The sequence below is a fragment of the Biomphalaria glabrata genome, chromosome 6 (assembly GCF_947242115.1).
Source record: "Biomphalaria glabrata chromosome 6, xgBioGlab47.1, whole genome shotgun sequence".
Classification (NCBI taxonomy): Eukaryota; Metazoa; Mollusca; class Gastropoda; family Planorbidae; genus Biomphalaria; species Biomphalaria glabrata.
Genome location: NC_074716.1, coordinates 40366750 through 40389159, shown reverse-complemented (window position 1 = coordinate 40389159; position 22410 = coordinate 40366750). Strand labels below are relative to the sequence as shown.

At 40.5% G+C, this 22410-nt stretch overlaps 1 protein-coding gene across 1 annotated transcript; it reads right to left on the bottom strand.

The window, feature by feature from the left end:
- Positions 1–1066: 1066 nt before the first annotated feature.
- Positions 1067–20191, bottom strand: LOC106074692 (alcohol dehydrogenase [acceptor]-like). Its single transcript, XM_056032379.1, has 6 exons — positions 19977–20191; positions 16145–16353; positions 13655–13847; positions 13297–13428; positions 4644–4765; positions 1067–1204 (listed from the first exon to the last, which is right to left on the bottom strand). The coding sequence occupies exons 1-6, from the start codon at positions 20110–20112 to the stop codon at positions 1082–1084; spliced, it is 915 nt and encodes a 304-aa protein (XP_055888354.1). The 5' UTR covers positions 20113–20191; the 3' UTR covers positions 1067–1081.
- Between the last annotated feature and the right edge of the window lie 2219 nt (positions 20192–22410).

Genomic DNA, 22410 nt, shown 5'->3' with positions numbered 1-22410 from the left:
GTGGTACCTAGTTAGTGGTATCTAGTTAGTGGTACCTAGTTAGTGGTATCTAGTTAGTGGTACCTAGTTAGTGGTACCTAGTTAGTGGTATTTAGTTAGTGATACCTAGTTAGTGGTATCTAGTTAGTGATACCTAGTTAGTGGTATTTAGTTAGCGATACCTAGTTAGTGGTATCTAGTTAGTGGTACCTAGTTAGTGGTACCTAGTTAGTGATACCTAGTTAGTGGTATCTAGTTAGTGATACCTAGTTAGTGGTATCTAGTTAGTGGTACCTAGTTAGTGATACCTAGTTAGTGGTACCTAGTTAGTGGTATCTAGTTAGTGGTACCTAGTTAGTGGTATCTAGTTAGTGATAAGTGGTATCTAGTTAGTGGTACCTAGTTAGTGGTACCTAGTTAGTGATACCTAGTTAGTGGTACCTAGTTAGTGGTATCTAGTTAGTGGTATTAGTTAGTGGTACCTAGTTAGTGGTATCTAGTTAGTGGTACCTAGTTAGTGGTATTTAGTGAGTGATACCTAGTTAGTGGTATCTAGTTAGTGATACCTAGTTAGTGGTATCTAGTTAGTGATACCTAGTTAGTGGTATCTAGTTAGTGATACCTAGTTAGTGGTACCTAGTTAGTGGTATCTAGTTAGTGGTATCTAGTTAGTGGTACCTAGTTAGTGGTATCTAGTTAGTGATAGGTGGTATCTAGTTAGTGGTATCTAGTTAGTGGTATCTAGTTAGTGGTACCTAGTAAGTGGTATCTAGTTAGTGATAAGTGGTATCTAGTTAGTGGTACCTAGTTAATGGTACCTAGTTAGTGATACCTAGTTAGTGGTACCTAGTTAGTGGTATCTAGTTAGTGGTATCTAGTTAGTGGTACGTAGTTAGTGGTATCTAGTTAGTGATACCTAGTTAGTGGTATCTAGTTAGTGGTACCTAGTTAGTGGTATTTAGTTAGTGATACCTAGTTAGTGGTATCTAGTTAGTGATACCTAGTTAGTGGTATCTAGTTAGTGATACCTAGTTAGTGGTATCTAGTTAGTGGTATTTAGTTAGTGATACCTAGTTAGTGGTATTTAGTTAGTGATACCTAGTTAGTGGTATCTAGTTAGTGATATCTGGTTATGGAGTAAAAGCCTTCTCGGGGGTGAACGGGTCTTAAAAGGCACATTTCTTGAGTCTTTTACGTTGACGAGACCTAGGGGGTGAATGAACGTCTGAAAAGATATAAAACAAAACAACAATGTTTTCATTTTGTTATCAGATTATTTTTATGCGTATTAAAATACAGATTTTTTAAAAGTGTTTTTTTTCTATAGTAACCTGTAAATACATTCCAAAGTGGAACAATTAGAGTAACTTTGTTTGTAAATGTGTCAAAATGAATATAATGGTCTTTAAGTTTAGAATTTTTGATTATGTTTATTTCCACATAATTTTTAATAATTTTTAATTATTAAAATAGTTTGCTTGTTAGTTTGTTTGTTTTAGCTTCGGTTTTTCCTTCATTAATGAAGATTTTTACGTCCTGGCCAAAAAGCTTTTGCTAGATGGCATGGAAAGAATGCGGGAAGGGTTTGAACTCAGGACAACTGTGGCAACAGACCGAAGCGATTACCACACGACTATGTTACCAGTAGCTCCTTATACAAGTGTAGTTTTATTTCTCTCAATAGATCCACCACTCCACAGCATACAAACATACATTCAGGGAGACAGACAGACAGAGAGCCCAAACACAAACAACTGTTCAGAATATCCATTAAATGACGTTATATTGTTAAACCTTACACATGCTTTGTTTTCTTAGTGCATGTGTCTTCGCGACGGTTAGAACAAAACGTAACGACATAATCACATGACTCGGCTTATCATGTGACCAGTACACACGGACAAAATTGTTTCCTTCGTTACCTTGGTTACGTATTAAACATGTTAATTCACGATAGCTCAAGAATCGCTGTTTTTTTTTTTAGATAAGGTTCTGAAATCTTCCTCACCTTATTATACTTATAATTATTCCATGGCGGAACCACAGCCATGCTTAATTTCAGAGCGGTGACATTAAGTAAATGAAATAAATCATTCAGATCACACAAAACCATTGTCCAGTATGTTTAGCAAAAATAAATTCTCGTTTACAAGATTATAAAGTAGGCTGAATAATTGTTATCAAATGTTGCTGCTAATTGATAATTACCGCAAACTCTTACGATTTCTGATGATTCTGGAAATTACTGGATTATTCCCCTTAGCAACCAAGACTACAAGGAAAATACATTTAGTTTTGGAAATTGGTTTTAAACAAGAAAAACATTTAATAATTTTTTTTTTTTTTTTTTTAAATAGAATGCTTTCACCATCGAGTTAGAAATATAAAGACAAAAAAAAAATAAAAATTATATTACAAAAAATATTTCATTCAGCTCTTGATTTTGATACCGTCAGCTTGGTAAACGTACGTTGTTAATAAATAGGCAAGCGGGGAATTTTGGTAAGCAGGTCACATATCACATTATAATTATGTGGGCATCTAGACCTAGACTTCTGATTTAGAACTCTTAAGATCTAGTCTGCATATAGATCTGGCATCCAGCCAATCCTTGGAGAGTTACTTAAAGTAGAGGATGCATTTGTTAGAAGGTCTTACGCGATTTCACAGCTCACACTTTTCATCAGATCGTCTGCTAAATTTTTTTATGAAGTCTCCATCAGGCAAAAGACGAACAATCGAACACTTCATTTCACAATTTATTTGACTTTTTCATTGGTAGTTATATTTATGAATACATTCGTTAAAGTGGTGGGTAAGACAAAATGTTAACCAGCGTACAGAAGAAAGCAATGAAACAAAATATTCATACAGACTAGGATGAATGGAAATCAAGCGCATAGAATAATGGACATTTCTTGTTGAGTGAAACAAAATGATAAAAAGAAAAATTTAAAACAGACATTACATTATCATTCAGTCATTGATTAGCATGATCAAGATAAGAGGTTCCAAAAGTGTTTCGTACGGACCTCCAGGGACCGCAGTGGTTCCGACGTATATTAAAAATTAATTTAGGATTTAGGGTTCCCTGAACAATGGTTAATATAAAATAATTAAATTAAATGGGTGGTTAATACAGTTTACAAAGCTTTTATCAATTCACTCTGTCTGTCTGTCTGGTACTAATCTGTACACGTTATTTCTCCCACTTCCTATTCTCGGATCAAGTTTAAACTTCGCACAATTATTCATGCTGCATGGCAACAAAAATCATAAAAAAAATATTTAAAAAAATCAGTAAATTAATTTTGTTTTCTGTAGAAACAAGGCGCTAAATCTTGCATCATTGAGAGATTAGTCAATAATTTATGCGATTCGTTAACATTGTTTAAGTTATATGTGTGTGTACGTCTTGCCAGCATTGAGCTGTACACAAACTACGTTCACTTTTAATAACCGGTTCTTCAACAAAATGGTGTTTCAATCTATTTATTTAGCTCATGTAGCTTTTTCATTTGCGGGGTCCGTGGGCAAGTTTTGATTATAAAAGCTGTTCATGAATAAAAAAAATTTGGGGAACCACTGGTCTAGAGGCTCACATATTTGTATTCTTTAAAAGTTTTTTTTCTTCGTAAACGAATAAGATAAAATCCTATTTCCACCAACTGTTGACTTGTTTGATCTGAAAGGTAGGAATTTAAAAGTCTTGTGGTAAGGTGGTGGGGGGGGGGGGGGAGGAGGAGCTATCTTATGATAAAAAAAAAATTAAACGAGTGGCGGGAAAATAAACTTACTTGAAGCAGACGCGAGCCTTTCAAGATATCAGGAGAAAAACAAGAAACATATAAAAATTCTTTAAAAAAAAGATTATCTAAGTGGAGGAACATCTATATCACTCAATAAAGGAGAAGTTATTTCCCTTCTTTGGTATCAAAACAAAATAATTAATTAGCAATAATTAATTGACAAGCTGGTAAAGTTTTTTTTTTTTTAAATTGATTCATGTTTTCTTAAGCAAACTACTGTCACCAAATTTCATGAGCGTAGCCAAAAAGGGTTTTGTGTTTACCCTCCCCCCTCCAATACAAAAACTAAAGCATTTTACCATTTTCTACCAGTCGCTGGACTCCAGTAAATAGCAAATTTAGTTTATGAAATTTTTTTAGCGGAAGAGTAGCAGGCTAATTGCAATGTACATAACACAGAATATGCATTTTTTAAAGCTTAAAATAACGGCTTTGCCCCGGACCCCACTGGAGGAGCTCACAAGCGCTCCCCAGGACTCCCTACCTTTCTTATCTTCTTATCTTATATAATACACCTCTTAACGGTGTGTACTGTCTTTCCACTAATTATAGGAAGAGAGTATTCTAGGGTAGAAAAAACGTTTGAAAGAATGAAAGATCAGAATGTAATGAAGATTAATTACATATACACACACATTAATATATATTGTGGGTAAAAATTCCCCCACACCGAAAATATATGGCATGCCATTTGTGGGCCGTTTATATAGTAATGCCCGGGCCGATTTTGATACCCAGTCCGCCCCTGTATGTACGTATTTATAATTGCTTAGTAAGTAAATATTCTATGTACCCGTTTGTATGTACTATGTATTTACTTATGTATGCATGAATTAATTAAAGTACTAAAAATACCTTAACCACGTGAGAGTCAACAGCAACGTGAAGATTATCTCTGTCATTTGCTGCATGGACAAAAGCGTGACTCGTTGACCATCGCTGACCATTCCTAGAATTAACTTGTGAGCGGGAAATGCCTGATCAATACATGCAATGTAATCACAACGATTTGTTAATAAACATCATTCTACATAATCAATGTTATGTAACAAAACACAAGGTAGAGTTCAAACACCCAAACAGGAAGGACCAATGGTGGCAGCTAGACAGAAAGGATCAGACAGTTTTGGCACGATTTCGTAGGGGACACTGTCCGATAAGAGCTTACTTGGTTAGGATCCCAGAGAATCACGATCCCAGATGTCAACACTTTCTGATAGGAGCCTACTTGGTTAGGATCCCAGAGAATCACAATCTTAGATGTCGACACTGTCCGATAGGAGCTAACTTGGTTAGGATCCCAGAGAATCACGATCCCAGATGTCGGCACTGTCCGATAGGAGCCTACTTGGTTAGGATCCCAGAGAATCACGATTCCAGATGTCGACACTGTCCGATAGGAGCCTACTTGGTTAGGATCCCAGAGAATCACGATCCCAGATGTCGACACTGTCCGATAGGAGCCTACTTGATTAGGATCCCAGAGAATCACGATCCCAGATGTCGACACTGTCCGATAGGAGCCTACTTGGTTAGGATCCCAGAGAATCACGATCCCAGATGTCGGCACTGTCCGATAGGAGCCTACTTGGTTAGGATCCCAGAGAATCACGATCCCAGATGTCGACACTGTCCGATAGGAGCCTACTTGGTTAGGATCCCAGACAATCACGATCCCAGATGTCGACACTGTCCGATAGGAGCTTACTTGGTTAGGATCCCAGAGAATCACGATCCCTGATGTCGACACTGTCCGATAGGAGCCTACTTGGTTAGGATCCAAGAGAATCACGATCCCAGATGTCGACACTGTCCGATAGGAGCTTACTTGGTTGGGATCCCAGAGAATCACGATCCCAGATGTCGACACTGTCCGATAGGAGCTTACTTGGTTATGATCCCAGAGAATCACGATCCCAGATGTCGACACTGTCCGATAGGAGCCTACTTGGTTAGGATCCCAGAGAATCACTATCCCAGATGTCGACACTGTCCGATAGGAGCCTACTTGGTTAGGATCCCAGAGAATCACGATCCCTGATGTCGACACTGTCCGATAGGAGCCTACTTGGTTAGGATCCCAGAGAATCACGATCCCAGATGTCGACACTGTCCGATAGGAGCTTACTTGGTTAGGATCCCAGAGAATCACGATCCCTGATGTCGACACTGTCCGATAGGAGCTTACTTGGTTGGGATCCCAGAGAATCACGATCCCAGATGTCGACACTGTCCGATAGGAGCTTACTTGGTTTGGATCCCATAGAATCACGATCCCAGATGTCGACACTGTCCGATAGGAGCCTACTTGGTTAGGATCCCAGAGAATCACTATCCCAGATGTCGACACTGTCCGATAGGAGCCTACTTGGTTAGGATCCCAGAGAATCACGATCCCTGATGTCGACACTGTCCGATAGGAGCCTACTTGGTTAGGATCCCAGAGAATCACGATCCCAGATGTCGACACTGTCCGATAGGAGCCTACTTGGTTAGGATCCCAGAGAATCACGATCCCAGATGTCGACACTGTCCGATAGGAGCCTACTTGGTTAGGATCCCAGAGAATCACGATCCCATATGTCGACACTGTCCGATAGAAGCCTACTTGATTAGGATCCCAGAGAATCACGATCGCAGATGTCGACATTGTCCGATAGGAGCCTACTTGGTTAGGATCCCAGAGAATCACGATCCCAGATGTCGGCACTGTCCGATAGGAGCCTACTTGGTTAGGATCCCAGAGAATCACGATCCCAGATGTCGACACTGTCCGATAGGAACTTACTTGGTTAGGATCCCAGAGATTCACGATCCCAGATGTCGACTCTGTTCGATAGGAGCTTACTTGGTTAGGATCCCAGAGAATCACGATCCCTGATGTCGACACTGTCCGATAGGAGTTTACTTGATTAGGATCCCAGAGAATCACGATCCCAGATGTCGACACTGTCCGATAGGAGCCTACTTGGTTAGGATCCCAGAGAATCACGATCCCAGATGTCGACACTGTCCGATAGGAGCCTACTTGGTTAGGATCCCAGAGAATCACGATCCCAGATGTCGACACTGTCCGATAGGAGCCTACTTGGTTAGGATCCCAGAGAATCACGATCCCTGATGTCGACACTGTCTGATAGGAGCCTACTTGATTAGGATCCCAGAGAATCACGATCCCTGATGTCGACACTGTCCGATAGGAGCCTACTTGGTTAGGATCCCAGAGAATCACGATCCCAGATGTCGACACTGTCCGGTAGGAGCCTACTTGGTTGGGATCCCAGAGAATCACGATCCCAGATGTCGACACTGTCCGATAGGAGCCTACTTGGTTAGGATCCCAGAGAATCACGATCCCAGATGTCGACACTGTCCGATAGGAGCTTACTTGGTTAGGATCCCAGAGAATCACGATCCCAGATGTCGACACTGTCCGATAGGAGCCTACTTGGTTAGGATCCCAGAGAATCACGATCCCAGATGTCGACACTGTCCGATAGGAGCCTACTTGGTTAGGATCCCAGAGAATCACGATCCCAGATGTCGACACTGTTCGATAGGAACCTACTTGGTTAGGATCCCAGAGAATCACGATCCCTGATGTCGACACTGTCCGATAGGAGCCTACTGATTAGGATCCCAGAGAATCACAATCTTAGATGTCGACACTGTCCGATAGGAGCCTACTTGATTAGGATCCCAGAGAATCACAATCTTAGATGTCGACACTGTCCGATAGGAGCCTACTTGATTAGGATCCCAGAGAATCACGATCCCTGATGTCGACACTGTCTGATAGGAGCCTACTTGATTAGGATCCCAGAGAATCACGATCCCAGATGTCGACACTGTCCGATAGGAGCCTACTTGATTAGGATCCCAGAGAATCACGATCCCAGATGTCGACACTGTCAAAGCAGAGCACTTTCTCTACGACTGCAGGCTGCTCAGAAACACACTCGAAGATACTGCTAGTTTAGGAGCAGATAGAACTGGTGCACGCGGGGGTCTCGTTCTGTACGGAGACAAGCGAACTCAACAGAACACTGCCAGATACCTGGACCTCGATGTAAGGGATTCATCCAAGTAACGAGCCTTAGTGCACGGAGTTTTAAAAATGGATTTGAAAGAGTCTGTCAAGAAATATAAAGTTATAATTTACGGGAAAATTCCTATTTAATGGATATTATGTTTGTCATTAATAATACATTTATCGTAATAGCATTTCGCTTAATAGACTTCAGAAAAATCAACAAGATATACTTTTATCATTATTGACACACGAAGTTTTTTATATCTCTCTCTATATATAATTATCTTCATGGCTCAAGAGTTTGGACAACAAGTAATTGAAAGATCACTCTTTTATTTTTGCAAATCGGACGGACTAGAGTTACCTCGTGTAGTTTTTGAAGCCAAAATAAAAAAAGAGTTGGTGGGGGGGGGGAGGGAGAACAAGTAGTAATTACCCGTCACAAAATAGCAGGGCCGGACTTAACCATTGTGGGGCCCAATGCGAAACGGATTTTGCGTGGCCCTGTTTGGGTAGGGATACGGATAATAAGTGAGCTAATATTAGAAGATATTACGTCATTGTTTATTGTTTATGTTTTATGCGAAAGCAAAGAATCGGACGGAAATAAAAGTTAGTTATATATGTCTACCTTGATAGAGACAGTCTCGTTATTATCATTATTAAATAGTAACGTCTACAGTAATTTATTATTAATCTGTGACAACAGAACATGGTGTCAGTTTTGTTTTCAGATCTTGTGTCAGATCTGGTGTTAGATTAGGTGTCAAATCTAGTGTCACATTGCTTTAAAGTGCTGGTAACAGGTAGATCTCTAGATCTAGTGGTTTCTAAATTGCTAAAAGTAGGCTACATTTTATTTGTGGTGTCTTTAGTTCATGTTGTTAGATCTAGATCTAGACATAGAATCTAGAAACTGTACGAATGATGGAATTATTCGATCCTCCTAAACCGTTGTCACTAGACGGTAATCTATCTGAAAGATGGAAAAAATGGAGACAAAGTTTTGAACTGTTTATGGTCGCCACTGAAAAAAATACGAAGCCCGAGCCAGTGAAGAAAGCTTTATTGTTACACCTGATCGGTGAACCCGCTCGAGACATCTACAATACTTTTCAAGTATGTGAAGATGAGACTGTAGACAAACTCATTGAAAGGTTTCAGAATTATTTTTTGCCAAAGTCCAACACTGTGTATGACAGATTTAAATTCTTTTCAAGAAAGCAGAAAGACGGAGAAACGTTTGAACAGTATTATACTGAGTTAAAGAATTTGGCAAAAGAATGCAAGTTTGACAACCTTCGAGATGAACTCATCAGAGATCGATTGGTATGTGGTATACAGTCGGATCGAGTGAGAGAGAGACTTCTGAGAGATGTAGACTTAACTTTAGAGAAAGCAGCAAGCATAATTCGTGCTGACGAGCATACCCAGAACCAAATGATAGATATGAAAGGACTACATGTGGATGCTGCTAATAAATTAAAGAAGACAGAAGATAGAAAGCCAGTCAAAACCTCACAGGGAAATATGGCAAAGAATCATGTCACAAGTTTCATTAGAGATTGCAGATCTTGTGGTGGATCTCACAGAAAATACAATTGCCCAGCATTCGGACAGACATGCCGAAAATGTAAAAAAAGAAATCATTTTGCTGTAAAATGTCGTTCAAAACACTTCAAGGCTGTTGATTTACTGGAAGATGAAAGTCAACAAGCCAAGTAAATGAGTTGTGGTTTGAGGCAATTGGTACAGACAACAATGTCAAAGTGTGGATGGTTGATGTCAATATTATGGGAAAAATAGTCAAAATGAAGATTGACACAGGAGCACAAGCTAATGTGATATCAGAGTCAACGTGGAACAATTTAGAAACTGATACTCAGTTAAAGAATTCAAATACTACCCTACGAGCATTGGGGGATGAAGCATTAGAAATGAAGGGAGTTGCATAGGTCACATTTAAAGTCGGCGATGTAGAAGTTAAAGATGATCTGTACGTGATCAAAAAAAGTATAAATCCTATACTAGGACTGAAGACATCAATTGCTTTAAAACTAATTGAGGCAAAGAGAAATGTCGAAGTACACGATGTCAAGCAACAAAATGAAGTTCCACGAGTGTTGATGAAAAAATATAATCAAGTATTCGAAGGACTCGGTACATACAAAATGAAATATCACATTAAACTGACGTCAGATGCAAAACCAGTTATTCAATGTGCTCGCAGAGTTGCACCATCACTCTATGAAGAATTAAAAAGAAAACTCACACAAATGCAACAAGATGGAGTGATCACAGAAGTTGATGAACCAACAGAATGGGTTCATAACTTGGTTATAGCAAAGAAGAAAGATAATTCTTTGAGGTTGTGTTTAGATCCCCGAGAACTGAACAAATATATAATGAGAGAACATTTCACTATACCAACATTTGATCAAATCAATAGTTCACTGGGAGTAGCAAAAGTGTTTAGTATACTTGATCAAAAGGATGCATATTGGCAAGTTGAGTTGGATGAACCAAGCTCTTATTTATGTACATTCAATACTCCGTTTGGAAGATACAGATTCTTGAGAATGCCTTTTGGTATATTCTCAGCTAGTGAAGTATTACAGAAACGTGCTTATCAAGTATTCGGAGACATACCAGGTGTACATATCATGTCAGATGACATGCTGATTGCAGCAAAAGATGAAAAAGAACATGATCAAATTTTTGAAAATGTTCTGAAGAGAGCTAGAAAGAACAATGTAAAGTTCAACAAGAACAAGATACAATATAAACTTTCTGGTGTTAATTATCTCGGAAGACAAATTGGAGCAGATGGTATTCGTCCAGATCCAGCTAAAATCAAAGCAATAATGGAGATGCCAGCACCAACAGATCGAACAGGAATTCAAAGACTGCTAGGGCTGTTGAACTTTCTGTCAAGTTTCATTCCAAACATGTCAACAATTACCAGTCCATTGCGTGAATTGCTAAAGAAAGATGTATTGTGGCAGTGGAATGCAGAGCAAGAAAATGCTTTCCAACTAATAAAGAAAACACTTAGTGAAGCTCCAGTTCTGCAATTGTTTAACCCTGAAAAGCCAGTTACTATTCAGTGTGACGCTTCTTCTAAAGGGTTGGGAGCATGTTTAATGCAAGAAGACAAACCAGTTGCGTATACGTCAAGATCATTGACAGAAACAGAGTGCAGATATGCACAAATAGAAAAGGAAATGTTAGCTATAGTGTTTGCAGCTGAACATTTTCACCATTATATTTTTGGAAGAACTGTGACTGTACAATCAGATCACAAACCTTTGCAAACTATTGTGACTAAGCCTTTACATAAGATTTCACCAAGACTTCAGTTGATGATGTTAAGACTGTTGAGATATCAATTAACAGTAACTTACACTCCAGGTTCAAAAATGCAAATAGCTGATACGTTATCGCGTGCGTACATCAATGGTCAAGAACAATCAAATTCAAATGATGACATGGTTATGAGAATTCATAGCGCAACAGCACAGTTTCCGGGAAGTGATCAGAAAATTATTGAAATTAGAAGGAAAACTGAATCTGAAGAGTCCCTGAATCCCAAATGAAGAGAATGGAATATTGTTTTATGAGAACAGAATTATAATTCCTTCAAGTATGAGAAATGAAATTCTCGACAAGTTGCACATAGGTCATTTTGGTCTTGAGAAAACCAGATCCAAGGCAAAACAGAGTGTGTTTTGGCCAGGATTGTCCAAAGATATTTTTTGGACAATAATGAAGTGCGCAACATGTGCAACGTTCAAAAGAAATAATGTGAAGGAAAAATTGCTACCTCATGTTGTACCAGACAGACCATGGAAAAAGATTGCGACAGATTTGTTTGAATGGCGAAACAATGACTATTTGCTTGTTGTGGACTATTTCTCTAAATACCCTGAAATAAAACGACTGGAGAACAAAACAGCAGAATGTGTTATCAGGGCAATGAAAGGTATTTTTGCTAGACATGGCATACCAGAAGAAATAGTGAGCGACAATATGCCATTCAATAGCTATCAATATAGAGAGTTTGCTTCTGAATGGGGTTTCAAGATAACAACATCAAGTCCCAGATACGTTCAATCAAATGGACAAAGTGAGGTGTATGTTGGTATCGTAAAGCAGATATTCAACAAAGCATACAATAGTGGGAAAGATCCATATCTCGCTATGCTCGAGTATAGAAATACTCCGATAAGCGGACTGCTTTATTCGCCATCACAACTGCTGATAAGTAGAAGACTCAGGGACATCATTCCAACTGATCCCAAACTATTGAAACCATCGGTAGCTGAAAATGCAGAGACATTACTCAACGAACGACAGAGGAAAAGCAAAGCGAAATACGATTCAAAAGCCAGGTTACCTAAAGACTACTCTGTCGGGGAGAAGGTGAGAGTTCGTCTAGGACAAACATGGCAGAAAGCAGTCGTCATTAAGAAACATCCATCACCCAGATCTTACATCATTAAGACAAATGATGGGAAAACATACAGACGAAATCAACGGTTTTTAAACAAGAGCTACGAAGAAGACATCTCTGGGTACTATGACACAGACGAAGACAATGAACAGCAAACTGTTAGAACAAAAGAAACAGACAATTATAAACCAACATCTAGAGAACTTGCTGTGCCGGTCAAGACAACCAGAAGTGGTCGAGTTATCAAAATTCTTTAAAAGGAAGGATGTGATTATAGCTTCAAAAGGAAGGATGTGCTAATATTAGAAGATATTACGTCATTGTTTATTGTTTATGTTTTATGCGAAAGCAAAGAATCGGACGGAAATAAAAGTTAGTTATATATGTCTACCTTGATAAAGACAGTCTCGTTATTATCATTATTAAATAGTAACGTCTACAGTAATTTATTATTAATCTGTGACTACAGAACAATAAGTAAAAATTAAGAGTTTGTATTAGAAAATAAATTCGTCTTTGCATTTTATTCATTCTTTGGTACTTACAGAATTACTTAACGAGCCTTGCGTGTAGCGAAGTCCTACAGTATATCATCAGAATTCTGTTTCCTACATAGATCACGGATATTGCATAATGCCGTTTTTTTTTATCGCGCGTACGATTGTCGTTTTCCATATTGAATGACACCCCAAAATGACAATTTTCGTGTATACATTTCAGGAGATTTGTATGTTTTCAAAAGATTTTAATAATTTTCGGAGATTTCCAGGACTTTTTCGTATATTTTGCAATTTCAGAAGATTTTCAGGAGCTCCTGGTAAATCAGGAGGCCATGGAAAATCTGTTTAAGTTATAAAATGGTTTAATTTAATAATTTATACACTTAAAATTAGCGCGAGTCCTATGAAAGTGCGGGCCCTGCAAAATAGCGGCGTATGCTACGCCGCGGTCATCTAGTAGTAATTGAAATGGAGTCCTGTGGAGAACTTTGTTTGTTATACCATTTATCTAAAGTGGATTACCTTCTTGAATTCTGCCATTGTAATCTTCATTGTATGGGTAGCCAATAGTTTCCCCCGCCTCTATCAGCTTCTCGACGATTGGTTGACTGTCAATGTAGTTTACTGTGACCTGTCCATCACGTCCGTGGTAATCTGAAAATAAACAGTTGGTCACTGAAGCATTCTACAGCAAGGATACAATACTCAAAATTTCAGCGTGTACAGTTCTCTCCCTTTCATCTATATAAAGTTATACTTTTTACCCTGTGAGAGGCCAGAAAGGAGAATCAGAGGCGCACTCAATAATACTCAATGAACTTTTTGAGAAATTATAATAACACTAACATTAAGTGAAAATATTAAAATTAATATTTCTTACCTGAATCCTTGAGATTTGAGATCTGAATGTGTTCCGACTTTTGAAAGTACGGCAGGACGTGTCTGTAATCCCACTGGTCAGTTCCCAGGTATTGGGCCCACCTGTCGTAGTCGTGTCTGGAACCTCGGACATACTGCATGGCGTTTATGTTGCCCGTGCCTCCCAAAACTTTGCCTCTCGGCCAGTAAGATCTCTATATATATATAATTTCACAATTAGAGAAAACAACGGGATAAATATATCATACAGATTTGATGGTGGTCTATTTAACCCGAGGCGGCTTAAAGCAAAATCAAAAACAAATGCAGCAGTAATCAGAGACTTGCTATTTGCTGACGACTGTGCCCTAAATGCCTGCTCTGAAAACGATCTGCAGAGCATCGTCAGTGACTTCTCAAGAGCGTGCTCAGACTTTGGCCTTACCATCAATACGAACAAGACTGAAGTCTTTTATCTACCTGCTCCAGGGAAAGCCTACTCGGATCCAAACATCACTATAAATGGACAGGATATAAACGCAGTGGACAAATTCACATATCTTGGCAGCACACTCTCCAGAAATGGAAAAATCGATAGTGAAATCGACCTGCGTATCGCCAAGGCCAGTGCATCCTATGGCAGAATGTCTGGAACAGACGTGGTATCACCACAAACACAAAGCTAGGGGTCTATAGAGCCGTCATCCTCCCTACATTGCTCTATGCCTCAGAAACATGGACAGTGTACAGTAAACATGCAAAGAAACTAAACCACTTCAGCATGACATGTCAGAGAAAAATACTAAATGTCAAATGGCAAGACAAAATACCAGATACAGAAGTCCTTAGAAGAGCGTGTCTGCAAAAGCATCCACACAATCCTGATGCAGTCCCAGCTGCGATGGGCAGGTCACGTCTACAGAATGGAAGACCACCGCATCCCTAAACGACTCTTGTATGACCAACTAAGCGAAGGAAAGCGCTCGCAAGGTGGTCAAAGAAAGCGCTTCAGGGACACCCTCAAAGCTTCTCTGAAGGCGTTCAGCATAGACCCAGCCACCTGGGAGACAGAGGCACATGACAGAGCATCATGGCGTCGCGCTGTGAAAACTGGCGCACAGGTTGCTGAGGAAAAAAGAACAGCGCTGGCAGAAGAAAAACGCCAGAAAGAAAAGCAAGGCAAACGACACTAGCTTCAGCTGGAATAACTTGCACAGTGTGCGGCCGAACTTTCGGGGCTCACAAAGGTCTCATCAGTCACATGAGGAGGCATAAAACCCCAGTGCAAAGCCCTCAGCTCCCTGGATGACAAAGTGGTCATCATCGAACCACGATGGACTAACTATATATATATATATATATATATATATATTTATATACATGTTGACTTGTCAGGTATCAGACATTACATCAGAAGTGAAGATCTTTACGCCATGGTTCAAATCACATACAGGGAATGGCGGTGGGGTCGAACCATCGAAATGACAGTCTTGAGAGTATAACACGACAAAGCCAACACCCGCGATCATGGATACTTTACATATGCAAGTTTTGTCCTTTGCTATGACCCTGTGGAGGTGAGGCTTGTCAATTAGTCATAAGAAACAAAAACATGCAAAATATCAGAATAAAAAGAGGCTTATCTAAGGGGAATAACTCTACAGTTACGGTCACATAACTGTAAGATTTTCCATATGAGACAAAATTATTTAATTACAACCATTTAATAACTAGTTGGTAATTTTTTTTTTTGATTCATGTTTTGTTAGAAACAATACCTAGTTGTGCGAAATTTCAATTTGATCCAAGAATAGAAAGTGGGAGAAATAATGTGTGCATGTTTTGTACCAGACAGACAAACAGACAGACTGAGTTGTGTTATGGCACAATTGGGAATTTGTTATTTGTTTCCTAGAAAGGGAATGTTTCTGACTTAGAGACCATGACGTGACTAGTAAAAAAAAAAAAAGAACTGCATTTTATGAAGAATAGCGAAATGTAAACACAATACTTCTGAAGGCTTTAGAGAGAGGAACTTTTATGAGATGTAGCTTGACGACATTCGACAGTTCCCTTCGTTATTATTAAACTTGTTGCTCGACATTCGCTATCAGCGTCTATTAACTTCTATTGTTGGCTTTTCGCCTGTTCTATTGGATTTCGTTATTTGAGAGTTACCTCCGTTTGATTTACATACACAGGCCATAGTGCTGAAGCGTCTAACAGTTGCTATAAGCTTTTAATTTAACAAAAAGCGTTGGTCTGAAGTTGGTTAGCTTAAACTAGTCAAAATGAATAAAGATACCAGACTGAACTCATCTCTCGACAAAACTTGTACTAAAGAAGTAATTACCAAAATACGGCATACGGTCCATATCACCTGCCATCGGGGCCCCCAAACATAAGGCCCGTAACAAATGTATCGAATATTTCTATGGCCCCCATGGTAAAATAAAGTTGGGTTCCAACGACTGGCACTGAGTGAAACTATTGAACAAATCGATGAACTTACTCCATTGCGCAATTGTTTCATGGTCTCACTTGAAGCTTCCGAGTAATACTCCCAATCCAGGGGAGTCCTCCATATTAAGCCAGCCAAAAGTGGTATATTGATCAATGTATTCCCGGTGTCGTCTGGTCCAGCTTCCAGCAGCAGCACTGTTACATCTGGATCTTCTGACAGACGACCAGCAAGCACACATCCGGCTGTACCGCCACCGACTAGTTTAGAAAGTAACAGAATTAAATGAATACAATTAAGTAAAACATTTAAATACTTTCTTTAGCAGAAGAAAAAAAACAAAGGGGAGGGGGAAGGTATATTGGAAGACTTAATGTGTAAACAATACATTTTCATTGCATCATACGTTTTGGGTATTACGACTACTGGCTACTGGCGTTTAGCAAGGAGATGTCGCGGTTAAATGTAGCAGACGATCTCTAGCTAATGTAAGAGTACAATGCTGGTATGTAAATATTAGGAAGATACTCTTGAAACAAAAAAGTGGTTTCAAGCACAGAAACTGATGACGCAAAAGTTTAAAGAAGCTACATGACACTTGTTTGTTAAAGATGAATTCTAGCGCTAGAAGAAAAGAAGATACACTTTTAGCCCCTGTCGTTAGCGTTTATAAAATTGTGTAACTGCTTGAACTCGCAGCTCTAGCATTGAAAATAAATCCTCCCATTACTTGTGTTGACTGTTGAAGGGTAATGTCTTATCCCCATGGGTCCATTTTTTTCTTAATATTTCACTTGTATCCTGGGTGTCCAGTGGCATGGACTCTCTAGTATGACTTTCTTACTAATTGACCAATCAGCTAGTTCTTTGTTTAGCACCTCATTTCACACGTGATCAGTTTCTGGTGTTAGAATGAACCTTAATTCTTAATTATAGGGATACATTTGGTATTAATTATCCAAACCAAAAGAAGGCTTTAGCTGTGTAGTGGGAGGGGGTGCAGGGTTCAACACTCAAGTATTCCTGGCAATAGTTAAGGACAGAGAGAGAGAGGGGTGCAGGGTTCAACACTCAAGTATACCTGGCAATAGCTAAGGACAGAGAGAGAGGGGGGTGCAGGGTTCAACACTCAAGTATACTTGGCAATAGCTAAGGACAGAGAGAGAGGGGGGTGCAGGGTTCAACACTCAAGTATACTTGGCAATAGCTAAGGACAGAGAGAGAGGGGGGTGCAGGGTTCAACACTCAAGTATACCTGGCACTAGCTAAGGACAGAGAGGGAGGGGGTGCAGGGTTCAACACTCAAGTATACCTGGCACTAGTTAAGGACAGAGAGGGTGGTGGTGCAGGGTTCAACACTCAAGTATACCTGGCACTAGTTAAGGACAGAGAGAGAGGGGGGTGCAGGGTTCAACACTCAAGTATACTTGGCAATAGCTAAGGACAGAGAGAGAGGGGGGTGCAGGGTTCAACACTCAAGTATACCTGGCACTAGCTAAGGACAGAGAGGGAGGGGGTGCAGGGTTCAACACTCAAGTATACCTGGCACTAGCTAAGGACAGAGAGGGAGGGGGTGCAGGGTTCAACACTCAAGTATACCTGGCACTAGCTAAGGACAGAGAGGGAGGGGGTGCAGGGTTCAACACTCAAGTATACCTGGCACTAGCTAAGGACAGAGAGAGAGGGGGGTGCAGGGTTCAACACTCAAGTATACCTGGCACTAGCTAAGGACAGAGAGAGAGGGGGGTGCAGGGTTCAACACTCAAGTATACCTGGCACTAGCTAAGGACAGAGAGGGAGGGGGTGCAGGGTTCAACACTCAAGTATACCTGGCACTAGCTAAGGACAGAGAGAGAGGGGGGTGCAGGGTTCAACACTCAAGTATACCTGGCACTAGCTAAGGACAGAGAGAGAGGGGGGTGCAGGGTTCAACACTCAAGTATACCTGGCACTAGCTAAGGTCAGAGAGGGAGGGGGTGCAGGGTTCAACACTCAAGTATACCTGGCACTAGCTAAGGACAGAGAGGGAGGGGGTGCAGGGTTCAACACTCAAGTATACCTGGCACTAGCTAAGGTCAGAGAGGGAGGGGGTGCAGGGTTCAACACTCAAGTATACTTGGCAATAGCTAAGGACAGAGAGAGAGGGGGGTGCAGGGTTCAACACTCAAGTATACCTGGCACTAGCTAAGGACAGAGAGGGAGGGGGTGCAGGGTTCAACACTCAAGTATACCTGGCACTAGCTAAGGACAGAGAGGGAGGGGGTGCAGGGTTCAACACTCAAGTATACCTGGCACTAGCTAAGGACAGAGAGGGAGGGGGTGCAGGGTTCAACACTCAAGTATACCTGGCACTAGCTAAGGACAGAGAGAGAGGGGGGTGCAGGGTTCAACACTCAAGTATACCTGGCACTAGCTAAGGACAGAGAGAGAGGGGGGTGCAGGGTTCAACACTCAAGTATACCTGGCACTAGCTAAGGACAGAGAGGGAGGGGGTGCAGGGTTCAACACTCAAGTATACCTGGCACTAGCTAAGGACAGAGAGAGAGGGGGGTGCAGGGTTCAACACTCAAGTATACCTGGCACTAGCTAAGGACAGAGAGAGAGGGGGGTGCAGGGTTCAACACTCAAGTATACCTGGCACTAGCTAAGGTCAGAGAGGGAGGGGGTGCAGGGTTCAACACTCAAGTATACCTGGCACTAGCTAAGGACAGAGAGGGAGGGGGTGCAGGGTTCAACACTCAAGTATACCTGGCACTAGCTAAGGACAGAGAGGGAGGGGGTGCAGGGTTCAACACTCAAGTATTCCTGGCACTAGCTAAGGACAGAGAGGGAGGGGGTGCAGGGTTCAACACTCAAGTATACCTGGCACTAGCTAAGGACAGAGACGGAGGGGGTGCAGGGTTCAACACTCAAGTATACCTGGCACTAGCTAAGGACAGAGAGGGAGGGGGTGCAGGGTTCAACACTCAAGTATACCTGGCACTAGCTAAGGACAGAGAGAGAGGGGTGCAGGGTTCAACACTCAAGTATTCCTGGCACTAGCTAAGGACAGAGAGGGAGGGGGTGCAGGGTTCAACACTCAAGTATACCTGGCACTAGCTAAGGACAGAGAGGGAGGGGGTGCAGGGTTCAACACTCAAGTATACCTGGCACTAGCTAAGGACAGAGAGGGAGGGGGTGCAGGGTTCAACACTCAAGTATACCTGGCACTAGCTAAGGACAGAGAGGGAGGGGGTGCAGGGTTCAACACTCAAGTATACCTGGCACTAGCTAAGGACAGAGAGGGAGGGGGTGCAGGGTTCAACACTCAGGTATACCTGGCACTAGCTAAGGACAGAGAGGGAGGGGGTGCAGGGTTCAACACTCAAGTATACCTGGCACTAGCTAAGGACAGAGAGGGAGGGGGTGCAGGGTTCAACACTCAAGTATACCTGGCACTAGCTAAGGACAGAGAGGCAATGTATTGCTGGACACATTACACCAATGTTAAGTGACTTACACATGGACGAATGTTTACATAAACTGTTCCGTCACTAAGTATGAATCAGTCCGTTATTACTGTGTTCGTTAATTTTGTGTGGTTTCACCACACCCTCGTTATATCCAAAAGTAATTAAAATGTAGAAGACTGCTTCTGAAAGAAACGAGAGTTTCAAAAGTTTTATTGGGAAGAATGTTCTGTCTGGTGTAGCGCCGAATCCAAACTCGGTCTTACAACTATCTTCTGTCTGGATAAAAACTGTCGCGTCATCAGTTTTTGTGGTATCAAGTTCTTCTAGTTTCAAGGTTATCTTTAAAATAAATACTAGAAATACCCTTGCAAAAATATACACATCACAGTTATTCCTGGTTAGTACTTTTAATTTAATCTTTTAAATCTTACCAATAATATAATCGTATGTCCCATTAAGTTTGACAGTTGATTGAAGAATATTTGAGTTCACTCCACGATCGACCAGGAATACTTTGACTAAAACGGCTACAAGTATCACACAGAAGAGGGCTAGAAACGAAGCCATTCCCAGAAGATAAACAAGGGTACACAACTCGATTATTTGCGTTCGCGGTGCCTGACTTTCAGTTGGCAACTTGACCTCGTTTTACAACGAGACCCAAACGATCAACTTTATTTCCTTTTTTTTTTTTTTTTACAAGACTACTTTTACAGAGGCTCTCGGGCTATTGAAATTGGACACCAGAGTGAAATAAGAAAAAGATTTGCTAGTGTTACTTTTTTTTAAACACTTAGATTGGAACTCGTCGATGCTAATTATGCCTTTAGTCACTGGGGTTCAGTTTAGGACAGCAGTAAATATTTAGCGGCAGTCTGCTCTCTGCATGTTGTTTACATCCGTAGACTGATTCGGTATTAATACAACTCTGTCACATCCTGTTAATCCTGTAATTCAAAATCTTCACAGGTACCCAATCTCTAGACCCCCCCCCAACCCCGCTGGGAAGCCCAGTACTTAACAACTTCCAACACGATTGTTATGATAAATGTATTTGCTTTCCTTGCAGATTATTGAGTAGATCACATTCTTCCAACACAGGGGCTTATCTTAAATTGACTGAGATCAGTAGTGACAATAAATTGTCAACATTAAAAGCTTGTTCATAGACCTTTTGTCATACATCTTTTTAAAAAAGAATTAAAAAGGGCAGTTACTCGATAAATTTTATACTTTAACAATGCCAAGGACGCTCTATTAAAAATTCCTTGTTGCCAACTAAATACTATTCATTATTTTCCGCTACAAGAAAAAGAGCGCGAAGAAGTGGATTATTGCACACATTTGGAAGTGCACACTCTCTATGTTCTTTACAACAGATTCTCTACAACGGATTCGCTAAATAGCGAGCTTTTATCCACCTGAAATGAGAATCTCCTATTGACGAATCGAAATTCTCAATTAACCAGGAATTGTTTAAAAAAATACTCATAAACGACGATATAACAGACATTCTTAAGATAGTAATAGTGAAATAGTGCTTAAGAAGAGTTTCGAGCCTTTATTTTGGAAGGTGTTGTCTCTTCCCAAATTACCTAAAATACGCTGCTGCCTCAGTGCCCCAATGACTCTATTTAAACACATCGAAGAAACAAAGCAAAATACCAAAAAAAAAATAGTTTGGATCAGTCATGTAATTAAATTTGTTATAACCCTCAAACGACAAACTATAAAGGGGACTAATTCAGCTTAAACCACCACTTCAGTTAAGTACTATTTCTTTCCATTGTTTGAGATACCGACCAAAGTATCTTACTAATTGTTATTTTTTAAAATTGATTCTTGTGTTATGTTAAAAAAAAATAATGGAGAAAAATTTCAGCTTGATCCGAGAACGGTTGTCGGAGAAATGACGTTTAGTCAGACAGACAGCCAGACAGAGCGAGTTGAATGAAATAAGCTTTGTAAAAACACAGTATAGTGCAGAAGGTGCGATCCAACAACGGTCGGACTAGGAAGAATGTTGATATTCGAAAGAGAACGATTTCCGCCCAAGTTAAATGTCTCGCTTGCCTCATGTTTTGTTAGTATTGTTACGATTTTCTCAATCAGGGGTCTTCTGCAAACACTACTTAACAACACAACACAGCACATCTAACTCAAGAGCTTGACAACAAGAGCTTCAAGTAACAAAGTGGCGATTTAATTACAAATACATCAACAACCAATTCAACACAATTGGCTACATCAATTCAAATACTTTCTTGTACTTAACAGAACTGCTTAATAAACACTACAAGTCTTTTTAGATCGTACAGCTACATTTTCGAGGACTCAAAGGTACCACAAGTCCTTACTGCCTTGCTGTCCTGGACTCAATTGTCTCTTTTTTAAACACCCTGTCTCTCGACCGTGAAGGCTCTTGATCACATGACCACAACACAGGTCATACTTGCGGTTATTAGCAGTACTGTCCCTTGTCTATCGACAGCCGTTGACCCGTTGACCTGTGTGATTGGCCTGAGTCGTATGTATCAGTAGGCCGCACACACATTAACCCTTTCAGTCCGCCACTAGAGTTACAACAGTATGCATGTTTCTGTTTCTATCTAGAATCTAGATCTACCATTAGCGAGTGTCTGCCCTACGCTAATGTTTTATCAGTATAATGTTCTGCTGTTATGAGAACTATGCTAATTTTGTGCTAATTTCATGATAAAATATTACTTTGACGTCCGATGACAAATACGTTGTTATTTCTTTGAATATAGCAATTTCTGGGGGGAGGGGGAATCCTGGTAGCTAGTTGACATAAAAAAACGACACTAGTACACTATATAAATGGCCGGCACTAGATAGGGCTCT